Below are 21,198 nucleotides of genomic sequence, written 5' to 3'. Positions count from 1 at the left end.
GACCAGGGCTTGGGCTTCGCTCAGCCAGACCAAGGTCCTCCCCATGAGGCCCTCCTCTCAGTTTCAGGGAAACCTCCTACCAGGCCAGTGGTCCTTCACCGTTTTGAGTCCTGTATCTGGTGAAGGCTTTTCCCTGGAAAATGCTGAAACAGCATTTTCAGGGGCCCTGGAAAGCCTGTAGGACCGGCAGCAGCGTTGGCTGAAGCCTGTGAGAAATGCCCATTCGGGACTCTCCCAGATCAGTCCCCTCAGCATTTCTGGGGGGGATGGGGGTGGTCTGAGTCCTAACCAGACGTCTGGGTGACTGGCAGGCACACTGAAGACAGAAGTCCTGGTTGAGAACTGGAGCCCTGGAGGGGGGCCCCAAGTTTGAGTTCTGGCTGCACTTTGTATTTCTGCAATCCTGAGCATGTTTATTAGCTTTTCTAAGCTTCAGTTTCACAGCTCAACATGTGGTTGTATTAATAGTACCGACCTCACAGCATCCTTACAGAATGCCATGGGCTGATGCCTGTTAAGTAGTTTGCATAGTGTCTCTGGTACCAATTATAAATATCCCCTTACTGTTAGGTTTGATTTAAAAAGTGCTAAATGATAAGCCCCAGAAAGCAGCCCTCCAGCCTAGATGCCCTCCATGGATCCCTTCCAGCCCTACAATCTTGCATTTAGTATTTAAATGTTCTTTGCTAATGTTCGCATTATTTCATCCTTCCGTTTAAACTAATTGAAGTTAGCATGCTGTATTTTTTCACAAATAACTCATGCTCATGTGTCCACCTGGGCTCTGAACACATTGGCCCCTTGCCTATGCTGAGGAGGGAGCTCAGGCCACGGCCAGGCCTGTGCCGGCCCTGGGGAGAGAGAGCAGGCTGGAGTGGGCGCCTGCTGCGGGTGGGGCGGGAACCTTGGACACACACATCATGATCGGGTTGCATGCATCTGGATGTGGTCTCTGCGGGCTCCGGCTGGGCACTGGGATCCGCAGAGCTGCCTTTCCTGACTAATAGGCCCCCTGAGCTTGCTGGCTTCTGTGTGGACTTTGAAAAATCAAGTGTTTGTAATCTACACTAATAAAAGAGAAATATGCAAATTGACTGTACCTCCGCAACACCCATCAGCCAATCAGGGGTGAGCATGCAAATTAACCTAACAAAGATGGAAGGTTAATCTGCATGTGCAGACGTGGAGTGGCTGGGCGGGGCAGGATGCCTGCTATGGGGGAGGGCGGGGTGCGGAGAGAGCTACAGGAGTGGCGCTCCAGCTGTGAGCAAAGACTTGCAGGCTCCCAGGCGGTGGCCAGGAGCAAAGACTTGCAGGCTCCCAGGCAGCGGCTGGGAGCGAAGACTTGCAAAGGCTCCCTGGCGGCGGCTGGGAGCAAAGACTTGCAAAGGCTCCCAGGTGGCCAGGAGCGAGGCCAGGGGAAGGAAGGCCTATTCTTGCACGAATCTTTGTGCAACGGGCCTCTAGTGTAATATAATTCCAAAAGGCCTCGTCAGCTATAAGCTCTAAGCATGGAGTATTTAAAATGCCTGATTGTGGGCTTGTTGAAATGGCTGCTGTCTCGAGTGTCCGTGGACTCCTCTGTTCAGCAGTGGACGGGAGCTCGCCCCTCTCTGTGCTGTGTTTGTCGCCGCAGGGGGACGAGGGCCACAGACCCTCACTCCTCCCACAGCGGTTCCGGCATGTGCCCCGCAGCATCCCGGGGAAAGTTCATGAAAACGAAGTCTTAGGAGAACCAGCCGGCTCACCTTTGGTGGTGGGCCGGGGAGGCACTGTGAGCAGTAGAGGCCAATGTACAAAACTAACTTGCAGGACGTAAGCTTTAACAGGGAAAGGAAAAAGCTTAGAGGATTTATGGATGCCTTCTTTGGTAAACTTTACCTGTGGGTTGGTAAGAATATGTTTTTTTACATGAGGAAGCCACATGGAATATTTTCCTTATCATAGTAAATATACCAATACTAATGTTCTAAATATGTTACATTTACCTTACTGTGGTCAATATAATAGTAACAACAGCAAGCAGCAGCCACAGAATGAGTCACAGTTAGAGCATTTGCCCATAAGTTATGTCATCTGACCTCATGGCAGGTGTAACGCAGGTGGTATTGTTCAGAGGGGGAATGGTGTTGGGGCAGGTGAGTAACCTGTGAAAAACCACTTGGCTGCTACGCTAGGTCTGGATTTCTTTTTCCAAAGCCGATCATTTCTGCACAGCAATGGACCATCCCCAAAGAGTAAGCATCATCTACATGCCCCAGTCTCCAACAAACACATAACATCCTGATTTATTGTTCAAAGCCTCTCTGTAACTCTCCACAGTCATGGAAAATAGGGGTTCCTGAGATTCTGTGTGAACCACAGGCCTATAGGCAGCCTGCTGCGACGATGATGGATTCTCTCTTAAGATGATCCTATATAATAAAAACCTAGTATGCTAAGTGTCCGGTCGTCCAGTTGGCTGTTCAACCAATCAAAGCATAATATGCTAATGAAATGCTAAGACCACTCAACTGCTCGCTATGACATGCACTGACCACCTAGGGGGCAGTCGCTCCAACCAGTAGCTTGCTGCTGGGGTCTGGCCAATCAGGACTGAGCAAGAGGGGCCGGACACACCCTGGAGCCCTCCCGCGGTCCCTCCCCAGCTGGCCAACCTCCCACATCCCTCCCCAGCACCTATCGTGCACTAGTAGGGTCCCTCAGCCTGGCCTGGACCCTCTTGCAATCTGGGACCCCTCAGGGGATGTCGGAGAGCTGGTTTTGGCCCAATGGTGGAATGACCTGTTGCTATGACACACACTGACCACCAGGGGGAAGATACTCAATGCAGGAGCTGCCCCTTGGTGGTCAGTGTGCTCCCACAGGGGGAGTGCTGCTCAGCCAGAAGCCGGGCTCATGGCTGGCCAGGGCAGCGGCGGTGGCAGAAGTGGAAGCAGGACTAAGCCGTCAATCAGACATCCCCTGAGAGCTCCTGGACAGCGAGAGGACACAGGCTGGGCAGAGGGACCCCCCGCCGCCGAGTGCATGAATTTCATGCACTGGGCCTCTAGTTTTAAATTAAAAAGTAAAATACACGGCAGCACAAAAATCTCCACTTTCAGTCGAAGACAGAGTCCCAGGTCCTGCCATGCAGCTGAGATCCGCTGCTCTGTTCACAGGGAAGGAAGGGCTGCGTCTAAGGAGAGCTTAGGGACAGTGCCGTGTCAGTGTCCCCGGCCTGAGTTCCCTGGGGCCTGTGGACCACGTGAAGGGAAAGGGACTGTAGGAATGTCCTGGTCACCACGGCCAGAGCTGTCCCCGCTGGAAATCGTTCAGGATTAATGAGAAGCGGGCTGCTGGTGGAGTGGCTGTGGAGTTGGTCGGCCTTAATCAGAGCCTTTGGGAAGGGCAGGCGAAGCAGGTCTCCTGGGAACTTCGTTCCGTCTTAAAGGGAGGTGCATGTGCAGACGTGTCTGAGGCCTCTGTGCAGCACCATGATGGGGCAGCATAAAGGAAGGTAGGAGGTCTGCTTAGTCCTGGCCAGAGCCCATTGCTTCCTGGGCTGCCTCATGTGACCTGGTGGTGATGACATCTCCAGTCCCTTTGCAACTTTCACATTCAGCTATGCAAAATGAATGGATGGTTAGGTCGGGGGTTGCAAACTCGGGTGCCCGGGGCCAGGCAGGGCACATGGACAGAGGAGGGCGGTCTGTGGGTGGGAAAGGGGAGGTCCTGTGCCCACTGAGCAGGGTGATGGACACTTAGCTCCGGTTGAATGTTGCTTCGCCGGAAGGTGAGCTCAGTTTTGACAAATTTTGTGATTTTTACAGGATAAGCCAGAATTTAGGATTTTTTTTTTTTTTAGATGAAAGCAGCAGTCCAGTGCTTACCAACTTACTGTATACAGTGGCAACAAAGTTAGTTTTTTAAAATAGCTTGCAGGGCAAACAGAAGTTGTGTTGGTCACCTGCCACTTCTGGTTTAGATAAAAATAACAGCAGGTTCAAATGTTTTTTGTTGTGGTATTTAGCGTATTTTTTTGCTAATTTCTCAGGGCCATGTATGGTATAGGAAGCAGACTTTTAGTATATATAGCCCTATTGGTTTTTGAGATAAAGACAAAGACACAGTTTGATATGTCCTTTAAAAAAAAAAAAGTTACATTGTTTAGCATTATTCACGATAGCGAAAAAGTGGAAATAGCCCCAACACCCACCAGTAAAGAATGAGTAAATAAAATGTGGTACATGTACTGTGCAGTGTTGTTTAGCCTTAAAAAGGGATGAGGTTCTGACACTTGGAGGCACCGTGAGGACACTGTGCTAAGTGCAATAAGCCAGCCACCAAAAGGCAACCATGTATGACTCCAGTTCTGGGAGGCGCGCTAGAGCAGTCAGACTTCCGGAAAAAACAGAGTAGAATGGGTGTTTCCGGGCTCTGGGGTGGGGGGGACAGGGATGTTTCATGGGGGCAGAGTTTCAGGTTTACAAGATGAGAAGTCTGCACAGCAGTGTGGACCTACTTAATGCTACTGAACTGGGCACCCAAAGGGGGTTAAAGTGGTAAGCTTTGTGTTATGTTAAAGTTATAGTGTTATATTGTTCAATAATAGCCACACATGGGCGAACAGAACTTCAGGAAGAAACGAACACCAGGGAGAGTAATGCATAGTTAGTATAAAAGAATTTGACCACTTAAAACAACGACGGGTTTTAAAACTTACGTGGAAATAAAATACGTGACCATGCACAAAATGTGAGGTAGGCCAGTGGAGTTTAAAAATTGTATATTTCTTCCATTCTTAGGAGGTATTAAAAGTGCTAATTTAAGGTAAACTATAATAAATTTAGGATGTATATTGTAATCACTGAAAGGATTGTGTAAGAAATTATAAACAAAAAAACAAATAGAGAGGAACAATGAAATAATATGATTCCACTTCTATGACGTTCAAAACTAGAATTCTGACCTAGGTCAGAGTGTGGGTGCCTTTGGGAAAGGGGGTGGGTGTTGAGTGGGTGGGGCACAGGCAGACTGGCTGGGGTGCGGGGGCATGCCTGTACTCAGTGTGGGTGTAGGCACACAGGTGTTTACAGGGGTAAACGTTAATTGGACTATACACTTAAGACTTGCACATTTTTCTCTATGTAAGCTTTACCTTAATAAGTCAGAAATCAGTAACAATTTAAAAAATTTTTAAACTAATAGCTTAAGACAAGATTCAGAAAATTATGGCCCACAGGCCAAATGCAGCCCTCTGCGTGTTTTTCAGTGACTCACAGTCAGAAAGGGTTTGTCGTTCTTAAGTGGTTGGGAGAAAAATCTAAAAAGGAATGATATTTCATTCCATGCAAATTATATGTAATTCACATTTATGTCTGTAAGTAAGGTTTTTTTGGAACAAAAAATTCATGGTTTACAATGTAATTTCTTTGTTTCTCAGCTAATACCACTCGAATATTCCAAGGAACCAGAATTGTGAAAACAGGAGTGGTAAGTAGAGAATGTTTTGTAAGTAGTTAATTGTTTTGTCCTGGTTGTTAATTTGCATGCAGTTGAAACTGTCACCACGAGGTGGCAGTATGATGTTGTGAAACTGCTTAATGGGAAAAAGTTAAGATACAGAAAAGTTTACATTATTCACTGTTTATAATGCAATCCATTAGGAAAACAAGCTGTGCAGCAGAGTTAGAGCAGTAGTATTATACAGTATAATTTTTGTCAAGGTGAAAAATTCTCCGGTTTTTAATTCTTTATTACCTGTAGGGTCATAGGATGTAGGGTTGCACAGGTCTGCTCCAAGCCCTTGGTTGGACATATGCTGAAATTCTCAGAGGTTGTCATTTGCCCAAAGTTATGTGGATTTTCAAATTTCCGGAACCTCGATCAATATCGAAGTTTTCCCATTTCTAGTACAACTAATAATCATAATAGTGATCACATTGTTGATGATAACAATAGCCTAACATTGACTAAGCATTTCCTGGGTTTCAAGCACAGGTTATTTTATTATTTTATTTACTCCTCACAGCCTCCCACAAGATTGGTGTTACCATTATTCCCCTTTTATGGTTCAGGAAACCGAGGCTCAGCGCGCGCGAGGGGTCTTCGCTCAGCCCGGGCTTCCTGACTTCATTGATTGAGTGCCCCATCCTGTGTGGCATTGGGCATTTCATTAACCAACTTAAGAACTCAATATTTGCTAACTTGATCCTCTTTAAATTACAAAGTTTTCGAATTAAAACCTCGCGATAAAACGATAAAATCTAAGGTGTCCTGGCCATATTGTTTTGAACGGATTTCTGGCTGTCAGAACTGACAGTAAGCTCAGAGCTCAGCGGCCCTGGCTGTTTCCTGAGCGCCCGCCCATAGTGCAGCCCCACCGTTGAGCACCAGGTTAGCACAGTGGGGAGCGTGAGCTGCGGTTTGGACACAAGCTGCCCTTGACATCTCTGTGCCTCAGTTTCCTCCTCTGTAAAACTGGGTGATGACCATCCCAGATAGTGTGGGAAGCCCTGGCACATTGCTGGCAGCTGTTAAGCGGAGCAGTGATTGTTGTCATGTCCGTGGGCAAACGTTTTGCCCCGGATAGGCCCAGAGACTCTGAAAGGTGCAGGAGGCGGAGTGCGGGCTGTGAAGAGGTCCCAGAGCCTGCAGGTGGCCCTGCCCCACAGGCGTGGACGGAACACTCCCCTGTTCCTCTACTTCCTCCCTGTCAGATGGCGGGACCAGATCCAGGAGGGCCTTCTGGACCCAAGAGCGGGGTCTTGTCCACAGGTGCCAGAGATATAAGAAAGCGAGGCCTCCCGCCGCATCCAGGGCCACCCAAGAGCAGCTGACCAGCTGGTGTTGCCAACTGACCACTCATTTGATATTTGTCTTTCAGTCTAATTTAATGCTCCTCACTTTTGGGCCACTTAGCTCCTCCTGAGCAATAGCAGTGAAAGCTGGGCTTGCTCTGTGTGAGAAGGGACTAAAAACCATTAAAGCAGAGGTGGCCATCCATGGTCACCTGAGTCAGCTTTGGCGCCGAGCTTTGGGAAAGCCCACGAGTAAAATAAAAACCCGTAAAACCCTCTGCAGGTCATAACCAGGACCTCCCTCCCAACCTAATGACTGACGCTTCTCTGCTTTCTCTTCTTTGTTCCTCCCCCCGCCCCCTGGTGGCCCTTTCAAGCCCACAGCATCTCCTGCCTCTTCGGCCGACATGGCCCCCATCAGCTCGGGGTCTTCGACCTGGACATCCTCGGGCATCCCCTTCTCATTCGTTTCCATGGCGACTGGGATGGGCCCATCCTCCAGCGGCAGCCAGGCGACGGTGGCCTCGGTGGTCACCAGCACGCTCCTGGCCGGCCTGGGCTTCGGCGGCGGCGGCATCTCCTCCTTCCCCAGCACCGTGTGGCCCACGCGCCTCCCCACGGCTGCAGCAGCCAGCAAGCAGGCCAGCAGACCGGTCCTGGCCACCACCGAGGCCGTGGCTTCTCCAGCCCCGGATGGCGACTCTGCACCGAGCAAGGATGGCGAGGGCGCCGAGGAAGGGGCAAAGGATGAGAAAAGTGAGAGTGAGGACGGGGAGCGGGAGCACGAGGAGGAGGGGGAGAAGGACTCCGAGAAGAAGGAGAAGAGCGGGGTGACCCACGCCGCCCAGGGCCGGAGCCAGGCCGAGCCCACCCCCGTGCCCTCATCTCCCGGTAGAACTGCCCAAAACGGGGGGCATCAGACTATACCTGGGCCCCAGCAAGACCACACTGCCGTCCCCACTGACAAGCCCGATGACACGAAGGGTGCCCGCCTGGACTCTGAGTCAGTCACCTCCACCCAAGTGCCCCCCACAGCCACAGAGGAACCATACGAAGGGAGTGATCGCAAGAGTCCTGAACTGCCATCTAAAAAGCCCATGTCCCCAGGGGACCGCTTTTCTGAGGATAGCAAGTTTATCACTGTTAACCCAGGTAGGTGGCATCCTCATGCAGGCTCCAGGCTCTGTGAAGAGTCTTGCCCTTTAAAAATAATTGGGTTAGGAGTGCAGATCCAGAACGTGCCAGCGCTCCCGAATGCCTGTGCTGTGGACGGAAGGTGTGTGTGTGTGTGTGTGTCTTTGTTTTATTCCAGTAAGAGTAACCTGCTTCTTCACTGTTGCTGGAATAAGCCTTGCCTTGATCTTTGTTTCTGGTAAAATCTACTTTCCTCAAAGTAACTCCAAGGATTTCAACTGCACAGTGAAGTAAACGACTAAAGATGACATCAATATTAAATTTATCCATTAAGATTTAATTCCTTATTCACTTATTCAACCTGTGATGACAGACCGCCTGCTTGGTGGCAGACAATGGCTGGGTGCTAACCCAGGTGAGCCTAGCCCTGCCCCGTGAAGTTCACGGTGCAGAAGGGGAGACGGAGGTGCAGCAGGTAGCTGGGGTGCACGCCAGGAAGCAGGATGGTAGAGAGCAAGAAGGGTGGCTGGCAGCCAGAAAACGAGCTCACTGAGGGTGGAGGTTGTGAAGTGGGAACAGAGGGAAGAAGGTGCTGTGGGAGAGGATAGTGAGCAGGGCAGGGACTGTGGGGAAGTGACATTCACATGGAACCTAACAGATGAGAGGCTCACGTGGGGAGAGCTGGTATAGCCCATGGTCCCACCACAAGAAACAGGGCTCTCCACCCAGAGCCCCAGGTTCTAGGGGGTGAGGCCAGGATGTGGCTGGTCAGGCCTCCGTGGTGAGGATGTGATCTGTCACCCTGACCGGTGGCAGTTTTGCTTTGTCATATGTTCAAATGTTAATGAACCCTCCGCGGGTGTCTCCGAGGAAGCCTTGAGCATCAGGGGTTGTTATTGTTGTGAGGTGTTTTCTTAATAAGAAATCCTTCCTTTTGCCAGACTACAAGATGTTTAACAACAATTTTTTGCATCTAAGCTGTTTGGGAGTTATAAGAGTGCAAAAAAAAAAGCAACTGGTAAATATTTATTTGCTTTTGCACTTGTAAACATTAAAATTCATCTAAAGCTGAGATCTCGTATGTTAAGATACAACTTAGAATAAATTTTCATGTTTTGAATTGCGTGCTCCCGAAAGCTGGGCTGGCCTCCTTTCTGGAAGCGGGCTTCCTGTGGAGGCCACGCAGTGGGTCCTGGTGTAGGGGACGGTGCCGAGCAGTTCTGCGGAAGCGAGCAGGAAAGACCAGGCCACGCGTGAGGCTGTTTGAAGCTGTTCCTACATGAACGGTGACATTCCCTCTAGGAATCGCTGCGAAGAAGCCGAATTTCTTAGACTGGAAGATATTAAGGAAATATTTATGGAGTACCCAGTGTGTACCAGGCACTGAACTAGGCGTTGGGAATAGAACACAGATCAAAACGGGCCTCTGCTCTTCTTGGGTTTAGGTCCTAGTGTGGGAGCTTGAATATTCCAGTAAACAAATGCATAACTTCACAGAGTGGTTAAGTGCCAGAGTGGGCACAGCGGCCGTGGAGCCTCGAGTGGTGAAGGAGTGACGTTTGAGCAGAGACCCAAGTGATGAGAAGGAGCTGGCCATGCAGAGATCCATGTAGGAACCTTCCAGAGACCCCAAAGTGGGGCTACTTGGAGCAGTCGGGGAGCCGTCAGAAGGCCAGTCTGGCTACCAGTCAGGAGGGGGATATAGGATATCTCAGAGCGGGAAGGGGCTCATCAGCCAGGTTGAGGACGGGACTCTAAGGGATGGCAAACTAGCGGTGGATTTCAGTAGAAGACAGTCATCTATGAGCTTTTGGGGGAGATGACTCAGGCCTCGGAGTGGAGATTATATGGGGGAAGGGGGAGCACAAGAGTGGACACAGGAATCCCAGTTCGGAAGTGATGGTGATGGTGATGGTGGCTGGCCAGCATGGTTCTCCGAAGACAAGTGGTGGCCCTGGAATGGATGCTCGAGTTTGAGTGGTTCAGGCTCTGCACCGAGGGCTGGCAGAGCATGGTCTGGGCCAGTGGTCGGCAAACTGCGGCTCGCGAGCCACATGCGGCTCTTTGGCCCCTTGAGTGTGGCTCTTCCACAAAATACCACGGCCTGGGCGAGTCTATTTTGAAGAAGCGGCGTTAGAAGAAGTTTAAGTTTAAAAAATTTGGCTCTCAAAAGAAATTTCAATCGTTGTACTGTTGATATTTGACTCTGTTGACTAATGAGTTTGCCGACCACTGGACTCTGGGCAGCTCCTGGTAAGCACTGCTCTCCCGCATCCTGAGACAGGTGACTGCTGAGGGCGTGGGTGGGAGTGCTCACACTGTGAGAGGCTGCGGCGGGGCGGGGCCTGGGGCGTGTCCCAGGTGAGGGAAAGAGTCATTGCAGCTGGACTCCAATCCCAGCTCCCAGGGAGAGTGGCGAAGGAACAGATGTATGCCCGGGGGAGTCCCAGCTCCAGGTGCGGGCGTCTGGGTCCCCAGCTTCAACCATCAGGAGTCTGAGCATCTGCAATCTTGACAGATTCACTTTTGGAGTCAGATTACCCAGAAGGCTCTGTCCCTTGTCCACTCAGGATCCTCGGGCCAATCTTTGTTCAGTGACCTCTGCAGAGGGGGGTCCTAATAGCTGTTAGTGCAGAAGGAGGTGTAGATAAATGGAGTCACCTGTCTGTGACAGGAGGGAGGAGCCCAGTCGAGATGGTGGCTATGAGGAGGCCCCAGCTGGTCTGCGTTTCACAGGCATCCTGGACCTTAGGGAGCATGAGAAGACTGGTCGCCAATGAACCGGCATTGAAAACGACATCCAAGAACTCTACTCCGTCCCCAGCACTGCAGCTCAGAGCGCCTCCCTGGACACCCTCGTTTCAGTGGGAAGGTTCGCTGCTTCGAGCGGAAAGCGATCTTGCCTTAGAATTCCAGGCAATTCAAATTTCAGAGTGGGGTGGTGATTGCGTAAGCCAGAGGCCGGCCAACTTTTCCTGCAAAGGGCCAGACAGTAACATTTCCAGGTTTGTGGGCCGTGGGTCTGTGTTGCCTACTCCACGCCACCGTGGGGCCCAGAAGTAACCAAACAGCACTGAGCAGGGGCGGTCAGTTCCACCCAAACTGTTTACAAAAACAGACGGCGGGCCAGGTTTGATCTGCGAGCCGTCCGTTGCTGACCGACCCCTCGTTTAAGCAGCAGTGTCTGTGCCTGTTTGTCAGGAAAGGATGTAAGTTGAGGGTAAAACCCACAAATCCCCCTCAGTTCTCTTCCATCCATCCCACCCTTTCCCCTGTCTGCCTCCTCCAGCTTGGTATTTATTTTTGAAATGAAACACTGTCATTCTTATCTTAGTTGTGACTTATTTCAAAGACCTTTGCATGTCCATTTTTAAAAATCTCTTTAACATTTTTTTCTTCACATTAAGTAAAAACAACTATTGCGATCAATATTTACTATGTGAAAAAAAAAGTGTTAACATTTAAAGTTACAAACTATGTTTTTACCAGAGTCTCCAAGAGACTTGTTTAAATTCACTTGATGTCTGGTAACATCTTTTCAAGGCCTCTGAGTAGTAGCTTTAGTATATTAATTCACAAGGAAAGCGAGGAGGAGGAATTTTTCTGTTGATGAAATGGCACAAACTTAGGCACCTACAGAAATCAGACAGGTAATATCCATGAGGGAAGAGGGCCAGGTGCTAGACATTAGGGGGTGGTGAGGACTACGGCAAACTAGACAGCACATGCCCTTCCTAAAGAGGGCCACCTCACTCAGTTCCAGCCGGTTGTGGTCAGTGGGAATGCCTAGTGAGCCAGAAACCCAGGTCTTTGTGCAGCATCTCCCAGTTTTTCAGTGAGTTCAAATTTTTAAAACAATTTCATTTTTGTCTTTATTTTTTTCCCCTTCGTACCATGCCAACAGATAGGAACCGTGGTGCTTGGCCTCTGCTGTAGCGTTGATTGCTATAGTTGCACCTGCCCTAGAAGCTGATCAGACGGATTGGAGGCCTTCATGCAGTCACTCTGCCTCTCACCAAGCATTTTGTCAGCATCTATTTAGTGCAACGCCTTCAGTGGGATGTGTGCTGCATGGAAATCCAACATGGCCCCTTGGTAGAGACATCCCCAAAATTCACTAGACATGGGAAAACGTTCTTGGGGTGGGGTGCCCTGCAGAATGCCCTGCAGAAGCATGTCAGGGTGGGCGCCTGTGGATGCTGCGCACCTATCTCTTAGTGCCAGGGTTTCCTTTCTGGTCTCCACAAATCAAGGAAACCTTTTTCCAGACTGAATCCTGCTCAGAACTCCAGTTTAAACACCCCCTCCCTGAAAGCTCCTCCAGGTGAGCCCTGAGCCAGTGCTGACGGAGCGGTCCGGTTCAGGGGTCAGCACAGTCTCCAGGCCACATCCGGCCCGTGGGAGATGTTGTCTGGCTCAGAGCTAAGACCTGACAGAGATGGTCAGAGCCCCTGCCCGAGTTGGGGCGCTGAGCCCCAGCCACCCCTCCGCTCTGCTAGGCAAAGCCAGGAGGACCTCTGGCACTCTCCAGTTCTGAGGAACCCAGCTGGGAATCTCTGATTATGGAAAAAATGACACCCCAGGTAGCGTTTGTTTTGGGCTGTGCCAGTTACCCTAAAGCGCCCCCGCAAGGGCTGTGCTGGCATTGCTGTTGTTGGGCCAGTGAGGAAACAGGCCCAGAGGCTAAGGAAGGTGCCCTGGAAGACACAGCCCGTGGCAGACGGGGCTCAAACAGGCCGAGTCCACGGGTCAGGGAAGGCCACGTGGTACGCCTTCCGGTGCTTTAGGCTTATTTCCCAAGTGGGCAACACGGGATGACTGCAGATGAAATGCTCGTTATTTAGTGAATATCTGAATGTGTTCTTTACAAAAAGATCACAGTTTCGCATTTATGGCAGAGGTTCTCAACCATCTATGATCCCCCGCCCGCCCCCTCAGGACATGTGGCAACATCTGGGAATGTCTTGGGGGGTCCTGACAGGAGGGGCTGCTGCACCCTACAGTGCGCAGGGCAGTCTGCACAGCACAGACTTCCTCGTCCAGAATGTCGGCAGGGCCGTGGTTGAGAGCCTGACTCACAGGATTAACAGAAAGTTTCCCTTGCCAAGAAGTTGATGTGAGGGAAACAAGAGTAGTTCATGCAAGGACAAAAACAAGTAGTGGTCCAGGTCCCTGGAGATAGGGGAGAAATCATCAGCCTCCTTTACTTAAACCCCTGCAAACCCTTGCATGATCACTGCATGAAGCAGTTTCAGCCGGGCTAGTGCTGTTGGCCAGCTCCCGTTGTGGAAGATTCTTCCTGGGAGAGCGAGAAGAAGCCAGCTTGGAGTGTTTTGGGGGCCACTTGGGGCCAGTGTGTCTCAGTTTCCTCCCAGTTCCCACCCCTGCTGGGGGCAGATTGTATATCTCACTGTGTGGGAACCCAGGCGCGTGCGGGCGCGCGGGGTCTTGGAGCGCACAGTCAGGAGCTCAGGGTGAAGGGGTGTTTGACCTGCGGCGTTCGGCTCGCAGCTTCCGTCAGACTGCTGGCAGAGCACCTGTGTCTGCGGTGCCAGGTGGGTCGGGACCAGCCTGGAATCTACCGGATACCCTCGTTTTCCAGCACCTCATTGAAGTAGACATGACAGACTGCGTTGATTGTCTGAGTGTGATGAGGTGGCTCCATGGGATGTCAGGAGTGGGGTTCACGAGAACTCCAGGGATGGTGGAGATGGAAACGTGGGGGTCTGATCCTGCTCAGGTGATGGGAACCCGGAACCAGGGTCCCGTCGCAGGAGAGTGTGTGTATTTGTCACTGATAGTCATGTCTCTGCAACAGTGGTTTAGAGATGTCAGGGCTTGAGAGTAATCAAGACAAATGCCATGGCCCCTTAAAGAAGCAGCCACCTTTTCACCTCACACCTGTTAGGGGGCTACTATCAAAACGCAAAACAAAGTAACAGGTGCTGGTGAGGATGTGGAGAAATCGGAGCCCTGTGCGCTGTCAGCGGGGATGTAGGGTGGTGCAGTCACTATGGAAAACAGCAGGTGTTTCCTCAAAAAATCAAAACTAGAACTACCCTGTGATCCAACTTCAGGGTATCCACCCAAAAGAACGGCAGGCGGGGTCTCAAAGAGACATTGGTGCTCGTGTTCCTAGCAGCAGTATTTACAGTAACCAAGGGGTAGAAGCAACCCAGATGCCCACCGACGGATGAATGGAGAGACACAGTGTGGGACGTACATCTAATGAATATTACTCAGCCTTAAAAAAGCACATGCTACAGTGTGGGTGAGCCGTGAGGAAATCACGCTAAGTGACATGAGCCAGTCACAAAAAGACAAGTACATGTGATTCCATTTACCTGAGGTGCCCAAAGCAGTCAGTCTCAGCGACAGGAAGTAGAGTGGTGGCTGCGGGGAGGGGGGGGGGGGCGGAGAAGGGGCGCGCAGATGATGGGGACAGACTTTCAGTTTTTTTATTAAAACAGATTCTGGAGACTGGTTGCACAACAGTGTGGATATACTCCACACCACTAAGCACTAAGCTGGACTCTTAGAAAGGGTTCAGATGGGAACTGTTAAGTGTTTTTACCACAGTTGTTGTAAAAGCAGCTGCCTTAATTCATGGATGAGGGTGGTTTTCACTCAGAACAAATACAGTCAAGTTGCCCGCGATCGAACCAGGCTAGAGAGTTACGCGTGGGCAGCTTGTCCGTCTCTGGATCTTTCTGGAAAGGGAAGGAACCCTGCGTCCTCCACCGGGTCAGTGGCCCGGGGGCGCCAAGCTCCCTTAGTCTTGCCGACAGCGGGGTTGTTGTCCTGCCGCGGAAGCCCGCCCTCCCTGCGGCGCGGGCAGCGTGTCAGAGGGTCCATCTGACGCCTCCCGCCCGCAGCACCCACAGTGCAGTGCACTCCGCTTTTATGTGCTGCTACTGGGCCGAGAGCCAAGCCAGGAAAAGGCAAGCAGCATTAATTCAGCGATGACATATGCCACTGAAAACTGTTTTTCTTTTCTTTTTTTTAAATTTTTTTAAGAGGCAGAGTGGAGGCACTTGACTGGGTTCTGAAATGGAACCTGGAGGAAGGAGAGCTGTCTGCGACGGGGTGGCCACTTACCTCGCCCCCTGCAGGTGCTCTCGGAGGTTAGCCTGCCCCTTCCTCGGGGTATTACTGGGAAGGTGTTTCAGATGCAGGCTCTCTCTGAGCCCCGGCCCCACTGGCCCACCAGCAGCCCTTCATGTGCACCCCACAGAGATGTGCACACCACAGAGAGAGATGTCCCTGTGAAGGGACTGTTTGGGCCAAGAGCCCTTTTCAGTGGTAAGATGAGTAGGACGTGGGGTTTGCATTCGGCCCCCTGCCCACCGTCAAACCTGTAGTGTAAGGAGGTGGGGAGGAGATGTGACACTGGGGGTCCCTCCGGGACGCAAGGCCCTCCCTGCGTGGAATCTGAGATCATTGGATGCATGGCCTATAGTGTCAGCCTCCTGCCCTATTTCCTTGCACAGGAGCTCCAGTCTTTGAGAGACTTGCCTGTCTGTCTGGCTCCCCCTGCTGGAGCCCCGCAAATTCTTCTCATTTGCAGCTGATTCTCTGGCCCATCCCCAGAGCTTTGCTATAAGGGGTTACCTGGAGGGTGAGTGGACGCTTCCATTGCCCTGGGACTAAACCCTGTTCTTAATTCAGCCAGCAAAGTCCTGGCTGACGTGGCATCCGACTTTCCTCATTCTCATACTCCCACCCCTTTAGTTCTCTGTCCGGACCCCGTCCTTCCTGCCCTGGGCCTGGCTCACGCCCAGGTCTCACCCTCACGTCAGGGAGCCCCCTCCAGAGTCCCTGGGCTGGAACAGCTGTTCCCCCTTCCCTTTATTCTAATTGCTCGCTCCTGTGTCTGCTTCTCCCCCTTTAAATGATTTTCACTCCTCGCCCCGCCCCCCTGGGTCTTTCTGGTGCTTCTGCAGCCCCCAGCACCAGGCCCTGCACACAGTAGGGCTTGGCAAATACAGGCCAGCCTCATTTTGTGCGATTCGCTTCATTGCTCTCCAAGGTTACTGTGTTTTTTACAAATTGAAGGCAAGACTCTCCACCAGCAGGAAGATTGCGACTCGCTTTTTTGTGATACTCCCTTAGTTTGGGGGTCTGGACCGAACCCGTAGTGCCTCCGAGGTGTGCCTGTAGCTGCCTAACAAAACGTGTGCGGCTGTGGGTCCGGAGGAGTGGCTGCCCCTCTAGGAAGGCAAGTAGGAACGTGGAGGGCTCTCTGTGGTTTAATCGGGTGTGCCCACCTGCCTGGCCTCCTCCCCGTGAGCTGGGCAGAAATGGGGCGCTGCCTGCGCACAGGGCCCTGCAGGAGACGAAGGAGAGGACCCGCCAGCAGCGCTCCAGGGAACCGGAGGAGGCTGTGACACACTCCCGTACTCGGGAGCCTGACCTCTTTAAAACTGTGCCCCTCTCTGCTCGGCCCACCTTCTCTCGCTCGGAAACCCGGCCTAATGAGCCCTCCCTCCAGTCCGTCCTGAGAAGGACTCCACTGGCGGAGGCTGGCCTCGTTTTCCCAGCGCAGGAGTCCTGGCCGAGCGCACGCAGCCTGAGCTGGCTTTGGATCTGTCCGGCGGCTTCTCCGCGGTCACAGTTAACCTTTGCTTTCTTGCCACCCGCCTCTCACCGTCGCCTCTGCTCCCTGTGCTCTCCCAGCCCCGCACCACACCTGCGCTCCATTCGGGCCACCTGGAGGCTTCCAGGCACCTGCCCACGCCACGGGAGAACAGGCTCTCCCCCGAGGCTCCCGGGCCTGAGACAGGAAGGCGCTGCCCGGGTAAGAGCAGGCTCAGCTCCCCTGTGAACCCCTCGCTGGGCTGCTGCTCAGAGGCAGGCTTGCTGGGCAGCATGGGCAGGGCGTCCTCCAGGTTAGAGCTTTCGGGAGGCTGGGGGAGGGGTGATGCAATCAAAGGCAACGCTGGAGAATCTGGTTTGAGGAGAGATGGGAGCTCCAGGGCTCTGGGTGCTGAGGACTGAGGGCCACCTGGGGTGGGGGGCTCCTGCTGGGCTGGGTGCTGTGCAGACCCAGCGGTTGAGGTTCCATGGAGGGAGCACCCTTGTCCTCCCTGCAGCCACGCTCGCCTCGGCTGGGACACTGGGGGCCTCTCCATGACTGCCTGCTAGGGAGAATCTGCTCCCCAACGCAGAATTGGGGTGCTCTTATTAGGGGAAGGGTGATGGCTGCTGAGCTCCTAGAGAATATTCATAACCATTGTCTTCAGAGCTGGTTCACGTAGCAAAGCCAGCGTGCCATTTCTCCTGCCCTGCGCCAGCGAGCCCCGAGGCGCCAGCCCCTCCAGAGGTGAGGGTGGTGCTGCCTTTCCGGCGCCACGTCTCCTCATTGTCCAGGCCGTTCTGGCTCAGCCACGTCCTTGCAGCGCGGTGGAGTGCCTGTCTCCACAGCTCTCTTTACAACCACCTTGAACTCTACCTGCAAACCCATCCCACTGGTGGTGCAGGTGCCGCCTGCAGGAAAGGCCGGGTTTGGTTGGACTCGGTAGGACATGGTATGGGCTGCAGATGCCCCTCCTGTCACCGGGCCGTCCGCGCGGGAGCCCAGGTCTGTGTGGGCACCCACCCCGGAGCAGAACTCGGCCACACTGGTGGCCCCTCTCTGCTGGCCTGTCCTCTAACTGGCATGGTCTCTCTTTGCAGCAGAAAAGAACACCTCTGGGATGATAAGCCGCCCTTCCCCGGGGAGGATGGAGTGGATCATCCCCCTGATTGTGGTGTCAGCCTTGACCTTTGTGTGCCTCATCCTGCTCATCGCTGTGCTGGTTTACTGGAGGTGAGTGAGCCGGGCAGCACCTGTGTGTGGGGTGGGGTGGGGGGGGCGGGGAGGAGCAGAAGCCCATGGCCCCTTCGCTGCCCTGGGGGTGGGGGAGGAGCAGAAGCCCATGGCCCCTTCACTCTGAAAGGAGAGGCAGCTGGAGAGCTGCTCCCATCAACACCTGGGAGAGCGGCTTGTAGCCGGAGGAAGCCAGGGGTAGAGCCGCTCTGAGGTCAGCGCACTTAGGAGGAGCTTCTGGGATTTAGTGCCCAAGGGGCTGTGCTTGGGAACTAGGGGGATGCAGGCCCGGATCCCAGCCCTGCTACTTGCTGGTGCCGTCCCGTCGCCACGTGGAGCTTTTGTGTCTAACCCTGCCACACGAGCTAATAAGCTCCATGGCGTTCTGGTTCCTCTGAGGCCATGACTCACTGTCACGTCCGCATAAGACCTCTGCACCTTGATTTTCCGATAGCTTGTTGCTGAAAATTGAGTGATAGGAACATGTTGCTCATATTCTGTGGCACTTACGACGTGTAAGATAAAAATGGCTGATGGTGAGCCAACCTTGTACACCATTGTCCTGGACCAGTTCTCACTGCTTCCCCGGGGGAGCCTGCTGGCAGCTTCCATTTGGAAGGTGGGTGTTTCTCAGCTACCCCTCAGCCAGGTGCAGCTGCAGGAGGAGGCGGCCCACGTGGTTGCCTGGCTGCTTTCACCTCTCAGACAAGCGTGGAGGCTCCTGCCCTTTATCTAACAGCTTCCTCAGTGAGGAGCAGGTGTCGTATCCCTCCCCCCCTCCCTCCCCTACATCCATCCATTGTGAGCCCTCGCTGTGTGCCAGGTGCTCTTCTGAGCCCTGGTGATACCAAATGAGCCAAACTAGACAAAAATCCCTGCTCTCATGGAGCTTACATTCCAGTGAGGGAGACAGGCTAAACACTAGTGAGTAAAGTATGTAACATCCAAGATGGTGTGGCATGTGATGGAGAAAATGAAACTGGAAAGGGAGGGGCATGTGGACCTTAGGGACCAGTGTTCAGAGGAGATAAGGCAGGTGTAACTGGCGAGTGGTATTTGAACAGAGACCTAAAGGAGGAGGGAAATGTGCTCCATCTGGGACAAGTTCCAAGCAGGGAAACGGCATGTGCAAAGGCCCTGAGGCAGGAGCGTGCCTGGCATGTTCTAGGAAGAGCAAGGGACCTCCTGCCACTCTCCCCGTACTCCCTGTGGTAGGAGAGGGTGTCAGGAAGAAAGAGTAGAGAGGAGTCAGGTTGAGTGTAGCCTTGTGGGCCATTGTAAACGCATTGCCTTTCGCTCTAAGATAAGTAGGGTTTGGTACCCAAGAATGTTGCAATCTGGCTTCAGCATTCCTTGGTTGCTGTGTTGAGAAGAGACTGAGTTGAATCAAGGGCAGAAGTGGAGAGGCCAGCGAGGAGACCACTACACTAGTCCAAGAAGGAAGTGATGGCGGCTTAGATGAGAGTCACAGTGCAGGTGATGGGAACTGATGAAAGGTCAACAGAAGCTGCTGGCAGACTGATCGTGGATCCTCGGTCTGCTCTCAGTTGGGTAGAACAAGGGAACAGGAAGGGGGCATCTCGGGCTTCGCAGCGTCCAGCAGTAGCCACAGCACGGTTCATGCTACAGACCAGCCAGGTTAGGCGTGACACTGTGTATCGGGGTGAGCCTGGGAACACTCGGTTCTCCTCTGGGTCACCCTCCTCTAGAACAAAGCGGTTTGCAGACCAGCATGGGGAGCCCGTTGGTGAACGGGAGGCTGCTGGCATGGGTGTGACTGAGCACGTGCAGTGGTGGCAGGTCTGCAGGAGCAGCTCTGCTCTGTGCCACGCCGCGTGGTTTCGTCTCGGACTCCCACGCAGGACGGAGAGGCCACAGCTACCACAGTATGAAAAACTTATGGTCCAAGCAATTTTAGCCAAAACCTCAGGGTTATTTCTGATTGGCCCACCCTGGTCCTCTGCCCACCCCAGAACAGATCTCCGTGGCCAAGCAGATGAAACCAGGCTGCCCCAGCATGCATGCTGACTGCAGGCTGCTCGTGGGAAGGGCTGTGAAATGGACTACAGAGAGGTTTTAGAGCCGTCCATTCAAGATGTGCTTTTCTCATTAGAAAGTGACAACTGTTTGTATTTTGTTTTATACACACACACACACACACACACACACACACGTGTCAATCTGTTTGTATATTCAGAGCTTGGTTTCAAGGAACCAGAGCTTTAAATATCATCCAATAGATGCGGCCTCTGAGCTTTTCCCGAATTCCTCAGGCTGGTGCACAAGTGAGTGTGAAGGAGAACATTCTCAGAGGATGGGAAGCAAAGCTGAACTGGCATTGGGCCGGATGAGGGGCTCAGCCTGAGAACAGCCTTGGGGGACAGGGACCTGTTTCTGTCCCTTTTTTTTCATTGATGTGAAAGAAGGGAGCGTTGGGGGCTCACACAGAAAATCGGTAGACGCGGAAGAGCCGGGCGCTTCCCCCTTGGCAGTGCAGCTTCGAAGCGACGGCGACAGCGCATCTCTTCCGTTGGAGGCCCAGTGAGAGCGGGTGACTGACGAACGGACTTGCCAGAGCAGGGCACTGAGGCGGGTCAAAGCCTCCTGGCGTGTCCTCGGTGGGCAGGCCTGGCACCTGGGGGTTGAAACCAGGTCTCTGTGGTGCCAGTCTCTGCAACCAAGGCCTGATCCTGTGCAGCTCCTGTCCTGGTTCCTGAGTGCGTTCACGTAGAGGTGTCAACACTGCAGTTTCACGGGGTCAGGAACGAGGAAAACGAAACCGATGTCGCCGAGTTCTGGGCCTCCACTGGGCCTCCACAGCACGGTGGTGCTAGTGCTTGCGAGTGTCCACCGGGCTCTCGGTTAGTGCCAAGCGCCAAGCCACGCCTCTGGTGGCACCATCTCGTGTGGTCCTTCCCACAGGCCTGTGTGGTAGGGTCGGTGGCTATCCCCCCTGTGCAATGTGCGGTGGATGCTGGGAGAAGCGCCATGTTCAGGGTGTCCAACGCATGGTAGGACACGCAGCTCGTTTACTTAGTAACCTGTCCCGGAGAATAGCGAAGCGAGGGACAGTGGCGTCCACTTAAAGTTGGGAGTGCTGCAAGGCATTTGTAAGCAGGTGGGCTTCTCTGTCGTCTTGAGGAACATGCTTTGAGGGTAGCTCTCTCTCTGGTCAGCAGTCTCACCCCTGAAGAGGTTTTGCGTACCTGAAGGCCTACCAGCCAGGAATCTTTTATTGGATATTTGTCATATGAGACACGTGCTAAGCTGACTGCATTCCTACCTGATCCACATTCAGATTCTAGGAATTCTGGTCTCCACTGGGCAGATCAGAAAACAGGCTTGGTGACGTGCCCACGTCAGAAGACTGCTCTTTGGTGGGTCCCAGATTCGAAGCCAGCCAGTTCGACAGCATAGCCCCCTCCCTCCCCACCCCACCCCCGGCTTCATCTTGACATTGCTCTGCCTGGATGA

At 52.9% G+C, this 21,198-nt stretch overlaps 1 protein-coding gene across 1 annotated transcript in view; it reads left to right on the top strand.

The window, feature by feature from the left end:
- The window catches only part of PTPRG (protein tyrosine phosphatase receptor type G), a 696,636-nt gene that overhangs the window by 608,439 nt on the left and 66,999 nt on the right, over positions 1-21,198 (top strand). Inside the window, exons 11-13 of the mRNA XM_080675721.1 lie at positions 5,426-5,475; positions 7,160-7,934; positions 17,592-17,724. Coding sequence (XP_080531847.1) covers positions 5,426-5,475; positions 7,160-7,934; positions 17,592-17,724 — 958 coding nt within the window. The remainder of the gene's footprint in view (positions 1-5,425; positions 5,476-7,159; positions 7,935-17,591; positions 17,725-21,198) is intronic.

Source organism: Plecotus auritus (genome assembly GCF_963455305.1).
Source record: "Plecotus auritus genome assembly, chromosome: 6".
Lineage (NCBI taxonomy): Eukaryota > Metazoa > Chordata > Mammalia > Chiroptera > Vespertilionidae > Plecotus > Plecotus auritus.
The sequence above is the reverse complement of the archived record's forward strand: the minus strand, read 5'-3'. Positions and strand labels throughout refer to the sequence as shown.